Source organism: Oncorhynchus mykiss, chromosome 27 (genome assembly GCF_013265735.2).
Source record: "Oncorhynchus mykiss isolate Arlee chromosome 27, USDA_OmykA_1.1, whole genome shotgun sequence".
Classification (NCBI taxonomy): Eukaryota; Metazoa; Chordata; class Actinopteri; order Salmoniformes; family Salmonidae; genus Oncorhynchus; species Oncorhynchus mykiss.
This window is the reverse complement of record NC_048591.1, coordinates 8,257,870-8,282,528: the sequence shown is the minus strand read 5'-3', so window position 1 is coordinate 8,282,528 and position 24,659 is coordinate 8,257,870. Positions and strand designations below refer to the sequence as shown.

General features: G+C 42.6%; 2 protein-coding genes across 3 annotated transcripts; both read left to right on the top strand.

Moving 5' to 3' along the window:
* The first annotated feature begins 142 nt into the window (after positions 1-142).
* Positions 143-5,284, top strand: trappc6bl (trafficking protein particle complex 6b-like). The gene is made up of 7 exons (XM_021587458.2): positions 143-300; positions 542-633; positions 769-836; positions 978-1,095; positions 1,206-1,289; positions 1,603-1,696; positions 2,603-5,284. The coding sequence occupies exons 2-7, from the start codon at positions 544-546 to the stop codon at positions 2,632-2,634; spliced, it is 486 nt and encodes a 161-aa protein (XP_021443133.1). The 5' UTR covers positions 143-300; positions 542-543; the 3' UTR covers positions 2,635-5,284.
* Positions 5,285-18,398: 13,114 nt separating this feature from the next.
* LOC110507453 (mRNA decay activator protein ZFP36) lies at positions 18,399-22,029 on the top strand. Of its 2 annotated transcripts, none has more exons than XM_021587457.2 (2): positions 18,399-18,530; positions 19,778-22,029. In XM_021587457.2, the coding sequence occupies exon 2, from the start codon at positions 19,922-19,924 to the stop codon at positions 20,903-20,905; it is 984 nt and encodes a 327-aa protein (XP_021443132.1). In that variant the 5' UTR covers positions 18,399-18,530; positions 19,778-19,921; the 3' UTR covers positions 20,906-22,029. The 2 variants fall into 2 exon arrangements, with proteins under 2 accessions (XP_021443132.1, XP_021443131.1); XM_021587456.2 differs by lacking the exon at positions 18,399-18,530 and adding an exon at positions 18,539-18,677.
* Positions 22,030-24,659: the final 2,630 nt, after the last annotated feature.

The following is a 24,659-nucleotide window of genomic DNA, read 5'->3' as shown; positions in this document are numbered from 1 at the left end:
GGAATTTCACATGAACTGGGAAGGGTGTGAGCTGCATGAAGAAACAAACTATTTGCATTGTTGTCCTAGCTGGTGACCCTATTAACCAATTCATAGTGTCTGATTGTTTTTTCTTCTAAACAAAACATTAAAGAAAAATGTTTAGCATTTTCTCCTGTAATCAGTTATCCAGCTATTTGTCCTTCGGCACGACTAAGCGAAGTTGTGCCTCCTTCGCAGGTTCCGTAGTCAGGAAGTAACGCTTTGTTTACATCGTGAGCAATTTAGCGGAAAGTAACTCAAACCAAAGCTGTAAAATAGGTAATCTGTTGGATTTACATGCGTTAGTAATATGTGATCATATTTATTGAACGTAGATAGCAAATTATATTTTAATTCAGAAGAAAGCATTGCCCGCAGTTTCAAGCACTAGCTAACGTTAGCTAGCTAGATGTTCTCTACCAGTGTACCAGGATCATTTAGCTTGCATGTTTTAAACGTTTGTCAGTCAGGTAGAGACCGTTGCCTAGCTTTTCGTATTAAGATTTTTATTTTATTTCAGACATGGCCGACGACGTACTCTTTGAGTTCCTCCACATGGAGATGGTGTCCCATATTTACAAAGACCAAGCCTCGAGAGGGGAGATGGACAAGGTAGGTTAAGCTCGTAACGTCATTAGACAGCCACCTGACATACCCACTCAACATTGTTTGAAAGCTTAGTCATCATCAAAAGGTGTGTTTGTATATTGTTGTCACATCTAGCTATTTGGGTTTTTTTCTACACAGGATAGGGCAACTTGTGTGTCCACTCTGGAAGGCATGGGCTTCAGAGTAGGACAGGGGCTTATAGAAAGGTAGGACAACAGTTTTCACTATTGCATATGCCCTGTATTTCAGTTTGACCTAAGTTCCACCTTTGAGTACTTTAGTATCACTTTACCTGATTGAAATGGCAATATATGTAGGCTAACCTTGTGTGTTTCCTGACCCTCCAGGTTCACAAAAGATTCGCCCAGCTTCAAAGATGACTTGGATGTCATGAAATTCATCTGTAAAGACTTCTGGATAAATGTCTTCAGAAAGCAAATTGACAACCTTAGGACAAACCACCAGGTGTGCCCATAAAAATAAAAGCACTTTAGATTAGGAATTCAGCTGCTGATATACTACACTACCTATGGCCTTCCTCCCAAATATTAATGGTGTGTCTTGTTTCTACACAGGGTACTTATGTTTTGCAAGACAACAAGTTTGCGCTCTTGACACAGTTTTCTAACGGGAAGCAGTACCTCGAGGAAGCTCCAAAAGTAAGACATCCAATCGTTTTTAAAAAGTAGACCCAGTCGTTTCTCATTTTACAACAGTGGTCTTAAATCTTGGTTCTGGGGACCCAGGCTGGGAACACACTTGTTCCAGCCCGGCACTAACATCAGGTTAAACTTGATAAGTTAAAGTATGCATGTTAGTACTTGGATGGAAAAAAAGCTTGCCACACCCTATTTGGCCCAAGTTTTAACATTATTCTAGAATATTCAGCCAAATAGATTGAAATATAGGCCTTGGGTGATTTAACTCGAATGTAAATGTTCAGCCGTAACTGTCTGGTATGTTTTGCAACAGTATCTGGCATACTCCTGTGGATTGGTGAGAGGAGCTTTGTCTAACTTGGGGATGGATTGCGTGGTGACAGCTGAGGTCTCCCTAATGCCCTCATGTGAGTCTCTTTTATCATCATCATCATTTATCATATACCATCATACTACACCAAACATTACCGATACTACAGAGATGTTTCAAGTCAGAGAGTGTTCAGTGACAGGTACTTCCTGTAAAGGTTGTTAAGCAGTCCAGGGCAGGACTTTGGCTAGCTGAGTGACAAACTCATCCCTTGTTAGTAGGTTTTATCTCACTTCAAAAACATTATCTAGCTTCGAGACGACTTCTTAAAGAGCTCAATGTGTCTTTATTACGTAACCGTGAAAGTAATACAATTACACAATTCCATATGTCAAAAACAACTTTATTTCAAAGGAGTGCTGTACTGATCATGCACAGCTCGGCAACTTCAGACGATCAGGTGTTTCTACATAGTTAGCTTGGCGGACATGACATGCTAAGCTAGCGTTTAGAAAGCGCCGTTAGAGGCACCTCTTTCTATATGGGCCGACACTGGTGAGTTCTGAGCAGACTATTTATCAGCTTGGTGCAGAACCTGAAGCACTTCCGTGATTCCTTTTCCATTATTAAAGGAGCTACATGTAATATTTTTGTGGCCATCAAATCTCTTGTCAAATTGACTGAGGCTGAGTGATTTGTGTAAGTACCACGCGCTAACGGATTGTTATCGGTTAGCGTGCCGCTCAGGCCCAGTTAATTTAACAACAAGAGCTGGTCAGTCTTTCGTTGACCAATAAGAAGGCTGCACGATTCAAATGCAATTTTGTGTGGGCCCAATAATTACACTATTACTGTAGATACTGTATCTTAAAGACATTTTCTGAAATTACAATGCCAAAATATTACATGTAGCTTCTTTAATGACAAGGTACATAATATGTCCATACTTTGTCAGACGTTTGTCTTTTTAAGTAATATTACCACCTTTTGTGTTCCCACACAGGTAAATTCCAGGTCGTGATTCAGAAGATTTGAATAGGACCCACCTCTTTAAAATGTTATGTTCATCTGTGACAATAAAATAATGTGAATGTCAACCCTAAGGTCCTTAAATGTCATTACATTGAAGGTGGTTTACTACATATTATTTTTGTATTACATTATTTTTTCTTTAGAAAGCAATAATAAATTGTAAAGAATTACACACTTATTTGAGTTTTATAAACATACTTAAAAAAAGCTTAATGTAGTCACCAGATATCGATTCCTCTATTTAATTGTCTTTAACAGATTTATTTTGTATCCTAACATCAGTTTCATGTCTTTGTATATTAACTAGAATTCGTCTTCAGTGTGACACTTGTGAAGGTATTGCAGTTAGTCTGTTGTAGGTATCATGTTGTTGAGGGAAATCAAATACGAATTGCATTTTTATTCTCAAATGATTTTCATACTTATCCCATGTCATTTCCTTGGCTCTTTGTTGACTGCATTTGCTAAAATAACTTTTTTATGCCACTAGAGGGTAGTCTCTGCAATGTACTCTTCTCGACAGCATGCCTGTGAATGGAATTGGAGTGCATTATCATTTGAAAAGAGAGCCCAGTTGAACATTATAGTAGTGATATCCAGCTCTCCAGTTGTCTCTTTCAAACTTTGTGAATCATGTTATTATCTTGAGATATGATCTTTCTGCTTTACCCTGCATCAAGAGAAATACATTTAAGACCTGGATTGAAAATGTTGTTTGTACAAAATAATACTTTAAAGGGGCGATCTGCAGTTACTACATCCATTTTTGGACTTATAAATTCATGATATGCACCTTTTTTTGATTATTTTTATAAAATAACTTATAAATGCGTCATGAGCTTAGTTCATCTGTCTTACCCCTTCAGAACCCAAATATAAGTTTGTTTTACTCCAATGTTTGTAAATAAAGTACATTTAAAGAAACACTATATAGCCTCAACATGGTTAACACTATAAGTTGGGATGGTCATTGCTCTGTCTAGGACTTTCAGAGTGGTTACATTTCTCCAACCCATCCCTCAGCTTTTTCCCAGAAACAGGGCTGGAAGGACACTGTTTATTATTACAACTGCAGATTGCCGCTTTAAAACACTATTTGAAACATATTTGATCAAGTTTGGTAATACTTACTGAAACAGGAAGTTACCTCATCTCTTACTGTTTTATGGATTGAAATGCATCATTCTGTTCTGTTTACGATCATCAGTGGCTCAGGCTCTAGAAAGGCTATGTGTTCAGCTTTCAGCATTTCAAAGGGAAAGCCAAAACCTCTGTGTTTTGTATGAAATTGTGCTTCAATACCAACTGGACAGGATTGATCTATTTGGCACAACATTTTGTAATGGTCAACTGCATATTGTTTTGAAGATTATGAGTATAAATACAGAGCAGCAGAATTAGGCTAGGTTAGATAAATGCTCTTCCTAGTTTTTACTTGTCCCGGGACATTTAAGAGGAAGGAGGATGTATGTAGGCTATGTGACTGGATTGTGTCCCAGATATTCATTCCCTTGTGATATTTGCTTCATTCATTTCGACATCAAGCAGACTTTTTTTTTAACGTTACAAATCTATTTGTATTCAACTTGGAAACCTCTCCCTACCTCTGATGATAGGTTTTATACCCTTTTCAAAGACCGTGTCCTCTTCCTGATTTTGACATATCAGTCAAGTCAGGTTTATTAGTGCTCCCCTAAAACAAGCTTTTATTAGACTGCCACGTCCTGTTATTTAATTAACTGTAATATTTTGAGTTTGGCTTTGGTTCAGGTTACCTAGAAAAGTCCTGCCTTGCCCTTTTAAGGAAAGGCATTCTTAGGATAAAAGGATTTATGTCAGTACCTCCAAAACCAAGCCTTGTATTGCCCCCCTCAACATAGCCAAAAGGTCGATCATTCCTTCACATTTACACGTCTTAAATCGTAATATCCAAGCACAAAGTCACCGGCGCCATCCCTTCGGTTAAAGGCCTTTTTTCCATTGAAAAGAAACAAATAACAGAATGCTTTAGCTTTAAACTAAGGTACACAAAGGAGAACGTAGGGCATGACTACCTGGGGTGAGCCATTCACAGGCTCTCTTTGTGGAGAACTTTTACTTTGCCACAGGGAGAAGTAAATAAATGCTCTGAGCCAGAACTCCAGCTGTCTCACTTCTCCTTTCTAAAGCCATAAAAAAAAAAAGAGGCTGGAGTGAGGTGGTGTCTGCTCCGTCACTCTAAAACAGAGAATTAACTATGGCCAACTTCAAACGCCCCGTCTGGTCTGAATGTATGTTCACGTAAACATCCTCCACAGTTCCACCTCTTAATTCTCCTCCCCTCCCCCCCATTTCTTTATTTTAGGTCTGATGCAGTTCTCTGTTTTATTTTGGGGGTTTTCGCAAACATAACCATCTGTGCTGGAGAGATTTCTTCCCTCAAATGTTATTTTTTTCCCCTGTGTCGTGTACCATTTCTTTTAAATTTCTACCATATAGAGTTGGTTGTAGTGAATGTATTTCTGTAATTCCAGGAAACCGGTTCAAAGACCTATGCAATTTTTACTACCATGGTTGTTGTGCTATAAAAGTACCTGTGATTTAATAGCTGTATGGTCTTTAAATGTTTTTTTTTTTTTTTTTCCAAATAAAGATAATTGTTTGATCTCTTCAATATATTCATTGTGTCCTCTGTGAAAGAAGTGGCACAGTGTCTTGTGATATAGAAGTTCAACATACAGAAAGCTGATTTTTAACCACTGGGAGGCTGGCAGTGGGTCAGATGTAACACACAGTGACCCTCTTGTTGTCCACGTTGCGTGGTAATGTTTGCAGAATTTACTTTTGTCATGTTTGCATCACTGACATGTTCAGCAGCACCAAGCTCTTCTTTTCTGACCGCGAAAGGGAGTCCTGGGAGAATTGAAATGAAGAAGGGAAGAGTGTATGAATTGCCCATAAACATTGTGCATGTCATAACATTTACACAACAAAGTCAAAGGGACAGAGACTATCTGGCTGACAACATCAGGATCCTCCTCCCCAAACCCCAGTAAAATGGTCTCCGTCTCCAGAGCTTGATTGTGCTGGAGCAGTAAGAGTGTGGATTAGATTGGGCAGGGAGCCAGCTGCTACCCTGCATAGCGCTACATGGCATTCCCAGGCCTTCCCTGCATCACAATGTGATCAATAAAGTTACAGGAGGGGAAAAAAATTTACTATTTTTGTTTGGACTGATTACGAAAAACCCCTTGTCCCACCACCCCTCCTGCATCTGTCCCCGCCCCCTTCCCTTCTCCTCCCCCTCCTTCATCAGTAACCTCTTCACACACACTCATTTATCTCTTGAATTGGGAAGATTTAATCTAAGTATGGGAACCAGAGCCCTGAAAACCGTCTGCAGCTGGGGAGTGAATGAGTGAACACAGTGCTTCTGACACAAAAGCAGCCCCCCTTCCTATACCCACTGCCCCATAGCTGCTGGCTTGACTGATTTGTGTTGCTGTCACAAGTTCTCATGAATCCACTCTTTGCTCATGGCAAAAGAGAGCTGCAGAGAGGATTATTTTCTTGCTCATACCTATGTTTTCACACATCTCATCGTATTCATTGTGTCTATCTAATTGTATTTGTTTGTACTTCTCTCCCAGTCACACAGTACTGACAATTTTTAAAAATAGTTTCAGGTTTATTCAATTAATCAAATAAATATTTAACAAATACTCATCTATATGAGTTAATATTATTTGTAAATTCAAAATGTTGAACGCTGTTGAAATGTTGAAATGTTGTTTTGGCTTTCCACAAGCTGAAACGCTAACAGTGCTACTGCTAAGAATTGACAGACAGAGTTGTTTAGAATCACATTGTTTTCCTGAATCTTAGCTCTCGCACTAGAAACAAAGTTATCGTCGTCCCGAGCCACACTTTGCATGTGCCATGACAAAAGACATGGGACGGTTTGTTTAGGCTGAACTGGGGTGGGGTCATGTTAGAATCCCCCCAGGATTAAAGAGCACCTTTATTTCAAATAACCTTAAGTGCTACTCTCTCAACTCCCAGTCACACACACACCCTCCCTGACATGACTCCGGTGCCAAGGTAATGCACGCAGACATTGTGGGTTTTGGGTTTCTCAGGGCTAACTCAATGGATTGTTTGGGCAAATCTGACATTATCGCCATGATTTCTGTCCATCAAGAAGACAATGCCCCAAATGCCACTGGCTAAGAAAGCTGTGTCCAACTGGTATTTCATTAAAATGCCCATTTATGCTGTGCTGTTGGAGAGGAACGTCTCAAAGCATTACAAGGGCGACTTGCAGTTTGAAATGACTGGCTCTGGGAGGCTATGTCCTTAACTATTCATTAAACACTGTCTACATCACCCATCCAATGTTCTAAATCCTGGAACCAAATCCATGTACTATACCTACATTACTTGATATAACATTTGTTCAAGCTCTTAGTGGTTGAAAGTAATTAAACATCTAACCGGACTTTCTGCTTCTCATCCCCAGCCTGCATGGTCATAGTACTTCAGTCAATCACCAAACCAAACCTACAATGTGCTTATTACCTCAATCAAATCACCCCAACTACCTCGCACCGCAGTACACTGACTCGGTACCGGTACTCCTTGTATATAGCCTGTAGATAGGCTCGTTATTGTTATTTCACTGTGTTATTTTGCTGTGTTACTATTTGCTTTGAATCAATTTGTTCATTTTGTTACCTTTTAACTGCATTGTTGGGAAAGGGCTCGTAAGTAAGCATTTCATGGTCAAGTCTAACCTTGTTTTATTCTGCGCATGTGATTTTTTTTTTAAAACATTTTTTATTTGAAGTACTGTTAGTGTAACGGAATGTACAATATACTGTCGGGCTAAATAGGAGAGATTGGGTGGTTCTGCCTTCTCACCTTCAAACCAGGTCATCATGACAGAAATGCAGGTGTGTGGGCTTGCTCTACCTTAAAAGCAACTGTTTGATTTAAATCAAAAGAATACCTATTTGTGTATAAACACCAAAAGATGTCCTGTTTTAATATCTCAGCCTAATAAAAAGTGATCACACATATGTATACTGTATGCATTTGCATTTGCTTCAATATTGTAGTTTGTGTTTTATTCGCAGAGCAGCACAACAGACACCCTGTCCCTGTCTTTTCTCTTCTCAGAACTGACACAGTCCTCAATAGAAAGCCACATCCACTAAACCCATGGAAGAGTTACTCTTGCTTATCCTTCAATGTTTACCTAATGAAATGTCGTGTCAGTGGTAATCCGTGCATTCGTGGCCAGTCGACCCCACCGAGTCCTTCACAGCTGACCCTATGTCATCGCTGCTGAGATCCAATGGGCTACCCCAAAAATAATGACCTCTTTGTCCATCCCCTGTACCTCCTCCACCCCTCCCACCTCTACCCATGTGGCCTCTCCCTGGTTACAAGGCATTTGTTTGCCTGTCTTTGGCTCTAATGGATGCCTGTTGCCTTCCATCCCTCTCCCTGACTGGCCTTGTACCTTTGCCCCCTTTGTGCGGGAGCGCCACAGCGTTCTTCGTGTTTAATTGAATCAACAGGATTGCTGTTATGAGGAACGGAATGGCAGGGGGGGGGGGGGGGGGGGGGGGGGGGGGGGGGGAGGCCATGTCAGGGGGCAAAGGTGAGGTCGTCACCTCTGGCCCCTGTGCGGTACCTGCTGGGCATGCCCGATGGGTGTCAAGGCCTCTGCACTGGGCTAAATTAAGCCTGTGTGTATTTTGATAGCTCTAATGGGACACAGATGGATAGAGGCTAGCTGTTTTTCTAGTGTAGGGTGAGCAAGGAGAAAGATTATTACCATGACCCGAGTGGGCTTTTTGTCTTCTGGCCACACTGATTAAAAAATGGCAGTGGCTTTCCATAGAAAATATGTGACCCAATTACGATCTGTATTTGTCATTAGGAGTAATTGAGGTTTAACATCACCTGTTTTAGTGTTAATAGAAAGTTTGAAAAGCTTGAATAACTATTGAGTTTCCTTTGCAAAAATAATATTCCGACCCTTAAGTAGCAACACTTCACATTGGGAAATTAAACATATCACCATGCTCACCAACATGCGGTTGATGGAAAAATAATTTTCCCATAGGGTCGGCCTTGCTTGGCCTTAACAGTGAGGAAATACAGAACCAAACAACACTCTGAACAACAGAAGGCCAACAAAGCAACCAAACCGACATATGGCTGAGAGACCATATAACCACATGATTTACATGAAGGCTTGGCAGAAACCTGGAAGCTAGGGAATGGTTAGTCAGCTAGCGGCCTGTTGAGGGCTAATCATCTCCACATTTTCTGACCCAGAGCCCATCTGCCTTACCTCTGCCAGGGGGGCGGCTGGAGGTTTGGGTGGAGCGCACACCTCCCCCCTCTACCACCACCCCCTCCCTATCCGCCTCTCTTTCTATACCCTCAGGATCCACAAATCAGCCCAGTAACCAGATGATTTGTCAAGTGGCCTTAAGGAGGAATAAACAACAGAGCCTAAAGAGAGGGTGAGGTGTGGGCCTGTTTAAGATTTTGGAGTTGTTCAAATGGTGACCTGGGTAGTGCTGGGGGCAGAAAAACACCGGATTGTGGGGGATGGGGTTTGTCTCCTTTTCTAAGCATACCCTCAGCTATACATTTTGTTTATCTTTTTTTTATTTTTTATTGCTATTGCGTGAAAGTCATGCAGACTACTACAAGGAATTTCCATCAGTCTTAGATGCAGATAAAGAAATATAACTCTCTCGCTCTCTGTCTGTCTCTCTCTTCCTCTCTCACTAATTACTCTAATAAATGGTCAAACGTCTTCATGAAAGAATAGTCTGTGTTCTCTCATGGCAGTATGACATCTGATTCCTCCCCCAGCCCCCATGTGATTGTACTGATAACAGGGATCTCTGATAAGATCATCTCATATGTCATATATTCTCTGCCATCCATTTCCACTCCGAACCAGCCATTTTGCTCCCCTGTGGACAGACATTGTATTGCAAAAAATACCAAGCACCAAGAGGAAGTTTTGAAAAGCTTTACAATTGGGAGCGATGGGGGATAGGAAACGCACAAAAGTTGTGTCACAGCCATTTATGATACATTTGCATTTGCACCTCATACATGCCTAGTTAAATAAAGGTTAAATAAAAAAATTCATAAAAAACATTCCATCGGTATAACCTCATGCATTCTTTCTGGTTGACTGACGGTAATAGTACTCTATTTCAGGCCTCAACTAATACCTTATCACAATGGAAAGTGTAAAAAATGTTAATCGTAAGAAATCCGAGTATCCCGTCTTATCAGTATTAATTCGGTTACCCCAAAAAAAGAGAGGTAAAATCCAAGACGCCTGACAAGCTACTTTTACCTTCACAGCGGGAGAAATATACAGGAAGCAAAAAGGCATTTCATTCAATACGACCCCATTTCCTTCAGCAGTGAATACAGGTAACTGCCAAAATAAAGGAAACACCAACATAAAGCGTATTAATAGGGCTTTGGCAGCTTAATAGGCCTCCAGAACAGGTTTTACAAGCATACAGTGGCTTGCGAAATCACTCACCCCCCTTGGCATTTTTCCTATTTTAGTGCCTTCCAACTTGGAATTCAAATAGATTTTTTTGGGGGGGGGTTGTATAATTTGATTTAGACAACATGCCTACCGCTTTTAGGATGCAAAATGTTTTTTTGGTGTGAGACAAACAAGAAATAAGACAAAAAATCAGAACTTAAGCGTGCATAACTATTCACCGCCCCCCCCCCCCCCCCCAAAGTCAATACATTGTAGAGCCACGTTTTGCAGTTATTACAGCTGCAAGTATCTTGGGGTATGTCTCTATAAGCTTGGCACATCTAGCCACTGGGATTTTTTGCCCATTCTTCAGGGCAAAACTGTTCCAGCTCCATCAAGTTGGATGGGTTCCGCTGGTGTACAGCAATCTTTAAAAGTCATACCACAGATTCTCAATTGGATTGAGGTCTGGGCTTTGACAAGGCCATTCCAAGACATTTAAATGTTTCCCCTTACACCACTCGAGTGTTGCTTTAGCAGTATGCTTAGGGTCATTGTCCTGCTGGAAGGTAAACCTTAGCCCCAGTCTCAAATCTCTGGAAGACTGAAACAGGTTTCCCCTCAAGAATTTCCCTGTATTTAGCGCCATCCATCATTCCTCCAAATCTGACCAGTTTCCCAGTCCCTGCAGATGAAAAACATCCCCACAGCATGATGCTGCCACCACCATGCCTCACTGTGGGGATAATGTTCTCGGGGTGATGAGAGGTGTTGGGTTTGTCCCAGACATAGCATTTTCCTTGATGGTCAAAAAGCTCAATTTTAGGCTCATCTGACCAGTGTACCTTCTTCCAAATGTTTGAGGAGTCTCCCACATGCCTTTTGGCAAACACCAAACATGTTTGCTTCTTATTTCTCTTCCTTAAAGGCCAGCTCTGTGGAGTGTACGTCTTAAAGTGGTCCTATGGACAGATAACCCAGAAAAAGCTGCAAAGCTCCACATCAGAGATTGGGGTATCTTTGGTCTCTTTGTTGCGTCTCTGATTAATGCCCTCCTTGGCTGGTCCATGAGTTTTGGTGGGCGTCCCTCTCTTGGCAGGGGTTGTTGTGGTGCCATATTCTTCACATTTTTTAATAATGGATGTAATGGTGCTCCGTGGGATGTACAAAGTTTCAGATATTTTTTATAACCCAACCCTGATCTGTACTTCTCCACAACTTTGTCCCTGACCTGTTTGAAGAGCTCCTTGTTCATCATGGTGCCGCTTGCTTAGTGGTGTTGCAGTCTCTGGGGCCTTTCAGAACAAGTGTATATATATACTGAGATCATGTGACAGATCATGTGATACTTAAATAATGTCCACCTGTGTGCAATCTAACTAATTATGTGACTTATGAAGGTAATTGGTTGCACCAGATCTTATTTAAGGGCTTCATAGCAAAGGGGGTGAATACATACAGTATGCACGCACCACTTTTCCATTTGTATTTATTTATTAAATAAGTTATTTTGTTAATTTCACTTCACCAATTTGAACTTTTTTGTTTATGTCCATTATATGCAATCCAAATAAATCCACTTTGGCAATGCACTGTACATTCTACAAGTGTCTGGAACTCTATTGGAGAAATTACATAATTTGAGGTTTTGTTGATGATGGGGGAAAATGCTGTTCAATTGGGTTGAGATCTGGTGACTGAGACACATACCCGCACCCTTTAATTTCACTATGCTACTTTGAGACCTCTTTCAAAGTCACTGATATTTCTTCTTCTAGCCCTGGTGGCATTTTTATGCATGACTCTAAGCATGATGGGATGTTAATTTAATCTCTCTAATTCAGAGGGGTTGGGTTAAATGCGGAAGACACATTTCAGTTGAATGCATTTCAGTTGTGCAACTGACTAGGTACTAGGTACCCCCTTTCCCTAATTAACTCAGGAACCACACCTGTGTGGAAGTACCTGCTTTCAATGTACTTTGTAGACCTCGTTTACTTAAGTGTTTCCTTTATTTTGACAGTTACCTGTACATTGAGTCATTAACAACTTTTGGTCAATACCATTTCTTTACAATTCTATATAATTTATTTCCCTCATTGAGCATGGCCCTCAGCATGCTGCTGTAGTTGGATTATTTCCTTTAAAAGAAGAGCCCCCTCTACAGAGCAGTGGTGGTGGGCTCTTTGTTCACATGAAGGATAATCACAATCACTGTGCTCAGGCATGCACAGTCAGTCGCTCCTCAGGCGGCAGGCCAGCCCTAATTAGAGCAAGCCCTAAAGTTTATTATGATTGGATGGCCGTGGTGAAAGGAACAGGAGACTGAAAGAGAGGGGGAGGGGGAGGGGGCTTGGTCACTGCGAGCAGATGTTCAGCAGCGTCCAAATATCTCCCGGGCCTTCAGAAAACCCCTCACTGGCATAGCTGTGCAGAACTCTCGAGCTGCATTCCATTCTATGGGGTTTTGTACAGCATGCCGTGTTTTTTCCTGTTTTCCCTCCCTACACCCCTTCCTCCCATCTCCCTTTATGCACCCACATTTCCATGCTTTTGAATGGCCATTAAAGAATGGCCATAAAGGGGGCCAGCAGGGGCAGGCTTTGAAAGCGTATCTGCCTGATGTGATGTAAGATAGGGCCCTCGGCGGGGAGCGGGACAGAGTGGACCGCGTGTGGAACACAAGGGCCTTCCTGTGGGGCCAGCTCCGAAAAATAGAAAACAGGCCCTCTGAGAAATGAAAAAAAAGCACCCTCTCCCCTCTCATATCCAAAGATAAAAAGAAAAGGTTTTCCCCCTCTCTAACTCCATTCTCCCATGAGTAAGGGGTTTGGAGACAGGTTGTTACAGATGGTGTATATCAACATAAAGCCAAGGCTAAAATGATATACTGCCTCCTCACACGAGTAACCGAAAATGTCCACAGAACTGAAGAGGTCAGTATTGTGTCAAAATGATTTTCAGTGACCTAAAAAGCGTCACTTGACTAAAATGTAATTATACTCTATTAGACATTTATTCATTTTGCCACAATACTGCAGATTGTGTGTTTGTTCCAATGCATCGTTTCTGGTCCTGTCGCTCTACTAGGCCTTTAACAACCAAGCTGACCACTTGGATTGGGTTGTCAAATAGAAGCCATTTGGAGCCCTCAAACTCATGACCTGCCATACCCTAATGCTCTTTCAAAAACTCCACAAATGCCTCATGTGGTTTTGCAATTACATCTGGCCACAGAATTCCAGTGAGAAGGACCACCAGAAATCAATCTTTCTCCATCCTCCCATGTGCTTTATCTCACTGCGTGCACTAGATGGCACATCCTCTAACAACAAACCTGAGTCATTCTAGATAACTCATCCATAACCCCTGGACAAACCTTGGAGTATTGCCAATTGTTCATTAGCTTGTATATGGTTGTGGTTCTCTGGAGACCTGATCTGTTGGTCAAGCCATTTGTTTGTGTAGGGGTAACCAGACTCCTCTCTGCTCCAGGACTGTGGCTGAGTAAACTACCCCCCCATATCCCCTCAGCCTGTTCTGTGTCACACACTCTCATGCTCACAAACACAGACACTTACATAAACATGCACACACCAACACCTTGGCAAGAGAGGTTGTGGTGGGGAGGGCTTACGTGTCATTCTGCCCTGACAGAGTGAATACCTCTCCCCTCAGGAAGAGAAATTGTTTTGGCTTGTCTTAAGTGGAGGTGTATCACCTGGTCCTGGCATCCCCTCAGGATCTCTCTGGCAGTTAACTCTATCCTCAGATCTAACCCTACTCTCTTACAGAAAAATAGAGGTCTTTAGACACAGCACTAACATTAGAATCCATAAAATAGTACACTACTGTTGGTTATCATCAAACCTCTGGCATAGCCACTTACAGCATTTTCACCTAATCCGACATAGGAACACATACCACTGTTCACTCACAGCATTGTGATACAGTATTTCAACTACTGCTTTGGCTATCTGAGTACAGATGCATGATGTAGAACAGTGGACCTCAGTGTGCGACACGTAATAACACGGGTGTGCACTTCATCACCTGTAAATGAAATCAAAACAGATTTACTGTGGCGAGGACAAACAAACGGGACAACCCGCTGTCACAGGGCAGGGCAGGCTGTATACAAACAGCCCTGAGCGGAAGATCATGGGAGCTAGCCTGAAAGAGTAGGCTATAGGTGGTACGCATCTGATTCCAGGCCCTGACTGTTGTTGTTTGTCTCATTAGCAATGAAGTAGGACTACGACTTGAATTAGGCCTCACAGACCAATATGAAGGAAACACACCGAAGGGCCTAGGGACGCACTAGATAGAGCTGCCAGAGTATAGAACTGACTGAAGGACTGTCATGTCCAACCTAATTGGAACAGAATACTCAATATTTCCAGAAATATACTTAAGCAATAAGGCCGGAAGGGGTGTGGTATATAGTCAATATACCACGGCTAAGGGCTGCTCTTAGGCACGACGCATCACGGACTGCCTGGATACAGCCCTTAGCCATGGTATATTGGCCATATACCACAAACCCCCGAGGTGCCTTATTACTATTATAAACTGGTTACCAACGTAATTAGAGCAGTAAAAATAGATTATCATACCTGTGGAATACCACAGATTTCAGCCAATCAGCATCCAGGGCTCGAACCACCCAGTTTATAATGTCTGATATACCACGGGCATTCAGCCAATCAGCATCCATGACCCTGTCACGGCCGTTGAATGAAGAGGACCAAGGTGCAGCGTGGTGAGTGTACATGTTCTCTTTATTAGAAAAAGAGGCAGACGAAAACAATAACCACGACAACACAAACCGTGCCGCCTAAGGCTATGTGCCATAAACAAAGTCAACTTCCCACAAAGACAGGTGGGGAAAAGGGCTACCTAAGTATGGTTCTCAATCAGAGACAACGATAGACAGCTGTCCCTGATTGAGAACCCTACCCGGCCAAAACATAGAAATACAAATAATAGAACATAGAATGCCCACCCCAAATCACACCCTGACCAAACCAAATAGAGACATAAAAAGGATCTCTAAGGTCAGGGCATGACAGACCCAAACTACCTGGTTAATAAAGACAAATAAACCTGGCCATTTTGTATCGCAACTGTGGAAAGTGTTTTTAAAGTAGATTAATAATGTACTGTATATTGGTGGGTATTACACTTGAAATATGAGTCTATACTTTAATAAAATAAAAACACTGGGTTTGGCGTTACATTCCCCACGCTTTGCTATTGCACAAATTACATTAGCATGACAATGTCTAACTGAGAAGTGTGTGAAGCAGCCTTTTCATGTAACACCGAAGGATTGTGATCCTGTCAAGTCAGTCTTTGTTTTTAGTCCTGATGCTGGGGGCAGGGATTTTCTGTCATAGTCCCTAATGGTGTCCCATTATTGGACCTCCCTCAACAGTGTGAATAGCATTATGCCAAAATGCCCATACTCAGTGAGGCAATTTATTCAAACCACCTGTGGCATTTAGCCCCTTTAAGTAATTTCCCTTGCTACCCGAGTCGTTTTTTTCAATGCCCTTCAGTTGAGGTTTTACCTTCCCATGGTTCTTCGGTTGCTGTCTGACTGCACGTTGTGTAATAGTAACCACAGCTAAAGTTTTAGCATCTCACATCCCACACGCACGCAAGCAAGCACACAACACACACAACACACACACACACACACACACACACGTGTTGATCTGTGGTGCAATGCTGGCATGAGTGATGAAGGTGGTGGGGAATACGTTTGCGGTAGGGCTCCTCAGTGCCTCCTGACACTGTTGTTTAGCCCTCTCCTCCCTAAACAATCACCCCTCACCCCCAATATCCCTCCCCCAGTTCCTTCCATTCAAACCACTCCCCTTCACCTCGTCAACGGGGGAGGAAGGCATTGTTAGCCCAGAAACACATTATGCACTAAAGCCCTATTAACCAAGCTGAGCTAAAGGGGACAAGAACGCACCTCCATCCCTTCTCTTCCTAGCCACACAAAACTCAGCCACTCCCCCTGCTTTTGGACAACATTGCGTTAAACGTAGAAGCCCCTAATGCTCTACACACATACTCTAATGGTCTTTAGACCAACAGGTTTGGAGTTCTGGGCTGTGAGGTGTTTGCATTTGTCGTGGTCCACATAATCTATTCTACAGCTAGCACACTGGTCAGCTAGCACACTGTTTTTTCTGTCCTCTTTCAATGGAAACCAAACAACTTGATATTTGAACCGTTAAAATATTGCAGAATCACAATTGTATTCAATTTCCTATTCTTTGCATGTGGCTCCAGAATTTGAAAACAGGCGTTCTTCTTCGTCTTGCCATGGCACATCACAGTAGATATTGATAATGGACGAAATAAGACATTATACTTGAATGCGTTACATTCAATTATAGTAATGGCCTGTAATTTCTTAATTGTTGCGAAAATGTTATTTTTGTTGTGTCTTTCAAGTTACTTTTAGAATTGATACTGGGGGATGGATAGAGCCTGTTTGGAGCTGCTATAGTTTCCCTCATCTCATATAGAGGATCATTGATTAAAATGTGCTGCTGTTTCTAGAGGGCACAAACCATTGAGCTCTGGCCATAACCAAAACAAAACCTTTCTTTCTGCATTGTCATGAGTTCAAGTTATGTTACTGAAAGACCTTAAGTGCATGGACATAAGACCTAAGTCAGCTTGTTCACAAGTGCCCTTGTGTCTCCAAAAGCCCCCTTGGCCTTACTTAACCCTCTGTCCACCCCCCTTCCTCCTTATCGGTATTAACTCCGTTCCCCCAACAAGGGAGAGAGCCTTGTTAGTGCAATGCTCAATATAGCAAAAGGGGACTATAATGAGAAACAACAAGTCGTCACTGACGCAGCAGACTAAGGCACTGCATCTTAGTGCAAGAGGTGTCATTACAGTCCCTGGTTCGAATCCAGGCTGTATCCCATCCGGTCGTGATTGGGAGTCCCATAGGGCAGCGCATAATTGGCCTTGCACTGCCCGGGTTTGGCAGGGGTAGGCCGTCATTGTAAATAAGAATTTGTTCTTAACTGACTTGCCTAGTTAAATAAAGGTTAAAAAATATATAATAATGATAATAATAAGTGAGATAGAGAGAATGGGATAAAACTGCAATTGATAGTATCCAGCAACAGTTTCTCTAAAATTATGTTTGACCTACTGAGAACAGGATCACATACGATCTGTCTAACAAACTTCCCCTTCACCATCTCCACTCACGCTAATTCTGGTAGGATTTTAGTCTGCCATCCCTGACTGTGCTATCTCTAAACCAAAGTTCCCAATGCTGGCTGCACCCAACGTGTGACCACGTCACCCCTGCCTGCCCTCCGTCACCTCCAGGCAGCATTGGCTTTAATGTCTGGATCTCTAGCCTAGGGGTGAAAACATTCAACACCTTCCACCTCTGAAATCAAAGGCCTTTCTCCAGGAGGTCTGTCGTCTCTGTCTTTTTGAGCTCCTGGGTGACTGTGAGTTGGGCCACAACCCAGTGGCTGCTGCTGCTGGTGGGCTCGGCCTGGTCTAGATCCCCTGATCCCTGGTCTCTTTTATCTGACCAGGACATAACTCCCCCGCGATCGTGACATCAAGGTACTTCAAGATCCTCCTCCTTATGGACATGGGTTTGACGTTTCAATTTGGTGAGCCTTGAGGAGGAAACTATATCTTCATGTGTGTTATGAGATTTCCATAAGTTAATCATGTGGGCTAGACGCCACAAGTGAGAAGGTTTGTGACCATAGCATTAGCTTACTGGCCAATGTGGCCATGCATTGAATGAGCATGTTATGGACACAACTTCTTGTTGCATGTGTGTTTGGATGGTATGCAGAATGCTGATATTTTACATGAGGTACTGTTACTCATTACAGTGCACTGACATTAGTTTGAATTGCTACATTGTTATTGCATCCTATCATCTGCACATTCATATTTGTGTGAATGGAAACGTGCAGTACCTTCCTCATCTTGTCCAATTTGACCAACAATATGTGCTTGGTGGCTTCCGTCTTCATTAAACTACAACATATATTTAGCATCTTTCTAAATTATAATCACTCAAAATTAAAATGTATGAAAACAAGTTGTGCTTTAGGTTGTAAGAGAGAAATGGTATGCAGTCCAACATTGGCCATTAATCGGTGTGCGTCAAAAGATTTGTTGTTGTGATGTGACGTGCTTCTCTCCGCGACGGGTAAATCAGCGCTCTTCCGTGCTTTGCTTGACTGACATGCACGGAACTACTAGGTTGAGCGGTAGGCGGGCCATACAGAGGGGAATGAGAGTTGGTGCAGGGGTGTGGCTGTGGTATACAGTGAAGCCTTAAAACCACACGTGGACCAGCGCGAAGGTTTGTAGTTCGCACTGAAAACTTTGAAAAGTTTGCTTAACTGGAGTTAGCAGGCTTTCTCGTTTGTGCAAGAGGGAATCCCATCTCATGAAAATGCCATCATACGCGCTTAATCAATTTCTTGATTTGGAAGAGGTTATGTGCAAGGTAATTTGGTTATTTTTTAACCATTAAAAACGAACTAACTAGCCAGCTAACAATGACTCGTGTCTGGCAGCAAGTCTTGATGTTGCTAGCGTTGCACCAATCAACGGATGATTAGCACAATGTAGCAGACTACCGTATATGCAAATAATGTGTAGTTTTGCTAGCTACCTAATTATTTAAACTTGCCAACAAGTCTATTTCGAATGAATACCGGCAGTGAGTGAATTTGCAATGCAGGTTCAGTCCCCAGATAGGTTAGTGGCACAGATCGATGAGAACACCTTTGTTAGTGGTGTCATGTTTTGTTAGCTAGCTATGTTTTTATTTGACAATGTGCGCCCGACTAACTTACAAATACGTGCAACTGCCAGTGACGCGGAGCATCTTGTCATTCATTCATTGACGTGCGTTTTTAATTTGTTGTACTGTTCGGAGTATCACTGGAAATGACTCCACATTGGTGGTTAACGTGAGTTACGTCGATTACTCTTTTCAACTACACAATCGTTTCCAAAATAAGATTGGTGCTTTCAATGCACAAACCAACTGTGGAGTGCTGGTTATCCATGTGCATTTTAAATGAGTTTTAGGGCGCGCTTCAAAAGTCAACGACAGGTATTGGCTAGCTTACAGTACATTGACATTGTTCTGCTAAAGTAACTGAATCCAAGCAACTAACTAGAGGTAATATGAAAACGAAAATTGCATTAGCTAAAATCACCCACAACAAATCCGAACTGCTTGGACAGTCTAGCCTTTCTTTCACTTTAACGATTGTCCATTTACAAAGTAAATCTTACAGCACCTAATTGTAGATGGTCGACTGATTTGAACTATGCCGTTAACGTTGCTTTCAAAATACCAAGTATCGCTCTTGCTAACTTTAGCTTACTCATGTTAGGCCTTTGCACATGGGCCTATAGAACGTCTGTTTATTGATGTGTTAAGTTTAGCTGTTAAATTATTTTTTTATGTAGATGCGGGTCCTCCAGGTAACATAAGATGGCGTTCTTGACATGACTGTAGTCTTCAGGCAACAGAACATGTTGTGAAAATGTAGATGTCTGTATAACTTCTTTTTTTTTACCGTCTCTATCCAGCATCTTCTGAGCCTGGACCTCCGGGATGCATCCAAGCAGTCAACTTTCCCAGTGAGACCTGTTGGTTACAATAAGCCCCGGGCCCCCTGTTCCCTCTCTGCATCTAGCTCTGCCCTCTCTACAGACTCCACAGAAAGTGCAACCATGACCTCCTGCCACTGGGGGCAGAACACAGATGCCTCACTTCCATCCAGATTGAACAAGATGTCATTCTGGGCTGAGCGCTCGGTCAGCATGGTGGATCCCAGCACGTGCACCCTAGATTCCAGCACGTGCACCCTAGGCTGGGCCTCTACAGAACCTAAACAGCCCCCAGCCTCCCCTACTGGTGGCCCTGTCTCTGGGTCTCCCACCTCTTCACGCTATAAGACTGAACTGTGCCGCACCTTTGCTGAGAGTGGCATCTGTAAGTACGGGGGGAAGTGCCAGTTTGCCCACGGCTTTGATGAGATGCGTGACCTCAACAGACACCCCAAGTACAAGACAGAGCCTTGTCGCACCTTCCACACCATCGGCTTCTGTCCATACGGCATCCGCTGCCACTTTGTTCATAACAACGAGGACGACCTGGGCCCTGCCAGACCTGGCCCTGGTCCCCAAGCCCCCCGCTCCAGACGACCCCCTCTGCTTAGGCAGAGCTTCAGCTTCTCAGGCTTCCCCTCTGCCCCTCCACAGCCCCTGAAGCATTCCCACCCCTTCCTCCTCGTGCCTCCAGTTTCCCCTCATACCTCAGCTGACATCACCGACCTACTCTCCCACGCCTTCTCCGAGGTGGACTGTGTCTTTGAGCCGGCCTGTGATCTCCAGTCTCAGTTTCTCCCCTCTCCTGACTCTGGCTGTTCCCTCTGTGGACTGTCCCCTGTACCTTCCCCCTCCCAGACCCCCTGTACCTTATCAGAGGGCTGCGGCCTGCAGCAGAGCCAGAGTCCCCCCTGTGGCCCTGCTCTCGGTGCCAGAAGCCTCTCCTACACCTCACTGTCAGACCACGAGGGTGGGTGTGGCAGCTCAGCCAGCAGCCTCAGTGGGTCTGACTCCTCTGGTCCAGATGGGTCTGGTCGGCGGCTGCCTATCTTCAGTCAGCTGTCAGTGCCTGACGAGGGCTTCAGCGGCACTAGCTTCTTCCTCTAGGTATGATGATATCCTCAAACCTTCCCCAACCAGTGTGACTCTTGTCTTGTCCATTGAAAGACTTGTTTATTTTTTTTATAGAACCTTACAGCAGTATGCTGTTACTGTACGGCAGATGCTTGACAAACGAATGTGCTTCAGTTAAGTTTAAGCAAAATTAAGCTGTACAATTTGAGTTCGAAGTCAACAAGGCAAGGTGCCGGAGTTGCGTTGCACTGACCATTTTATCAAATTGTGTGATTGGTGCTGGAAGTCCTAATTTCCTGCCACCTTACTAGTCATGTAAATGCCAGTTTGAGGCGCAATGAATTCATCTTATAAGGTTAAAGCCAAAGACAAGGATAGAAATCCATTTCTGCCAGGCTAGAAGATTTCCCCCTATGAATGTTGGGTGACTAATGTTGTGATATTTTGTATACTGGCAATGGTCTTTATTATACACTGTTCTTCTGACTGGGCTTAAATGTACCTTTTCCAAAAAACCCAGTTTAGTTTTTTTAAATGACTTCAGTGCCTATAAACTTTTTCTTTAGTTTGGAAACTGCAATTTTCATTGCTTGTTGCAGGGGGACCTATTTTCTGTTTTTAGATGAAAGCTTATATCGGTTTCCTAACTTTACTTGGCAAGGTGGTTTGTGAGAATGAATAATTGTTTTCTCACTTGTTTCTGCGATCTCTGTAAATATGTTTTGAAGTTGTATGTAGATGTTCTGAAGACTCACCCAAGGGTACAGTGTGTATCCCCTGTGTGGTGGACTCTGCATGTAATCCCTGACTTTTAGCAGAAAAATAAATGGAAACGTGCTATGATTAAACTGGGTTGCTGTTGAAATCTGATTCTATTGAGTTGGACCTAAACTGCACCTGGTTCAGTAGATTCAATTGTAGTGTTCTAAAAGTGCTTTGGAGATCAAATGGTAGTTGGTTCTGAGTGGATGCTCTTTTTGCATTCCGTTGTATTTAAATGCCCTTTTGACAAATGTTTCAAGCTTGTTTTAGTGTTAATGGGTCTTTTAGTAAATTAAGTTTTAATTTATTTTTATGTATTTATAGATCTTTTGGGGTTTTGTATAATTTTTTTTTTTTGTACCTTTTTTAAATTAAACATGTTTAGTCCCTTACAATGATTGTATTGTCACTGTCTTCAAGGTGTTTGGGGGAACTCTGTACGTAATGTTTGCGTCCGAAATGCAGTGCTGAATTTGCCATGCCATCGGGGGTTTGAGAATATTATCGACTGTATTCACAAAATGAACATGCCTCTTCAAATTGTGAAGTCGCACATTTGAGTAACTCTTGGTTTGGTCGTGTGTCCTGTCGCGTTAACCTGGTTATAGCCCAAAAACTTTCTTTGGAACGGTTGTTTCAATATAAAGCTGCTCCACAAAACACTACCCACAGCTAAATCTGTAGGCTACTGTAACAGGGGACTACTCTTTTAGGTTGAATACCTTCTGTTATTCAGAAGTGTTTGTGTGCGCATAGGGTGGGGGATAGTCAAGCGGCTCAGATTTCATATGGAGATAAGATGACTTTTGTTTCGTCCCTGATCTTTACACCCCTCTGCTTACTCCCTGAAAAGCAATGAGGCTGAATTCCTTCAGATGACAGCTGACGCCTGGCTCAAACAACTGCTGTATCGTTTGCGTGGCTGCTATTTTAAAGATGACAAAAAGCTAATAGTAGCCAATAGTGACGCCATCTCTATAGTTGAGTTGCTGTAGGAACAGTTTTGCTTCTGCTCCCATTTTCACAAAGAAGAGACTTCAATTATGTCCAATATGTTTTCTCCCCCTTTTGTGTTGCCCTCCATTTCCAAAGAGTCAACGCAACCAAAATAATCGGCGCATAATAAAAGGAACCCACATCAGTTAGCAGTTCAGTAATGAGAAACTTCTAGTTCATTTCCTTGTCAGTGCGACAATGGGATGACTGCCATTGGGGAAGGGGTGGCCGGGAATGGGTTTTAAAAAAAAATGTCTGACTGTTCTCTGTTGTGGGGATGAGGGGGATTCTCCCACATCGCGCCCAGTGAGTTCGTACAATGGCAGGGCCGTTCTCACACAGCCACGGATCATCTGGAGGACGGAGCAGATGGCTGCATTCATGGGGACCACGGGTCAAACATATGCTCCTGGATAGAAAGGAATATATTTTGGAGGGAGGGGAGTGTGTCCATGCCTCAGCACTATATCCCATAGAGGTGAGGGGAAGAGGTCTAAACACATGAACGACTACAGAACGTTTCCCAGTGGTTTACCCTGAATGGCCTAGTGTAACATGAACTCCTTGTGGATGCTGCTGGTGATTTTGTTGGGGAAAGTTATTTTCAGTTTATGCCTACTTTCTACCTTTTTTTTGTGTTTTCATTGAGAAAGTGTCCTCGGCGCATGTTGACATGCTCCGAAAGGTCTGCATATTTACAAGCCGCGGAGGCGCTAAAAACAAACGCTGTTATTTACTGATGTTTGATCAGAACAACGATTTCCACAAAAAGTTTATCTAAAGCTGTTCCCTCAGTTGTAACCCAACTCGTGTTTCTGTTCAAACTCATGTTTTGAGCTACATTGAAATACTGCATTGTTGGTTCTGGAGCTTGAAAGAAAGGCATTTCACTGTACTTGTGCAAGTGACATTAAAACTTGAGACAGATCCAATTATTTTCAATTAAATTATTTTTTTGCACATAAAATAGCAGTAATGTTGTTCGCCACCAGAGGTCAGTAAATGCATGTTTAATCTAATCTGCACTGCTACAGATTCTGCTGTGCCTTAGGCCTTCAGGAGAAAATCAACTGCATCTAAGGGTCAGCATTTACCTGTCACCAATGCAAAGCATACACTTACTGTTGTGTATATAATTGAGATATGATAATTTGCATACTGCCGGTCATGGTTCAGTGAACTTTACATGTCCACAATAGTATGTTTCTGATTTCTGGGGGATATTTTGCATAATGGATAGTATTACTGCTTGCTCTTGATCTGTTTATGGCACATTACAAAATTATTTAAATATCTAAAAGGGAACTATTTTAGTAAAGCATGTTTAAAGAATATATCATTTTGAAATTACTCACAACCCAACAAACTTTTTTAGAACACTTTTGTAGGTGCTCTCGAGTCTCACACTTCCTCTTTATAACTGTACATACGTTCCACCAATGGAATTCACGAAAGGGTAAAACAGCGTTGTCATGACTGGTATTAAAGCAACACCCGGCCTCTGACCTTTAGCCATATATGTCTTTTTGCTACTTCCTGTCCTGTCACTTCCCATCACCTGATTGGTCAGTATGGCGGTGGTCGACGGTCCTCTGAGCCCTGTCCAGTTGGCGTTCACAGGACCCCATCGCCTTGGTTTCACTTCCTGCTCCCACTGCAGGCTCACAAAACAGGAAGTGGCCTAGGTCATCGCCATAGCTCAGCCAAAGATGGTGGATAAATGAAGATTGTTTACTCAGGCTGTTTACCATTGCAAAAAATGGTCCATTCCTGTCTACCAAAGGGATTGGCTTTTCCATAGACATGATAGCAGCTGGGTCTGGTCTACTTAGTTCATTGACTTCCAATGAAACAGAAAAAATGTGGGAGAGGGATGTCTCGCTTCCGTCTCTGGCTCAGCCAATCGCAATGGCCTGGTTTTATAGACCATTGGGATAAACAGGCTTTGCAGCGAAATGCTGTTTTTGACCATCAGTCAACACACTGTAGTCATGGCTCGAGGTTAGAGTCATCTTTTTCTGAGTCGACT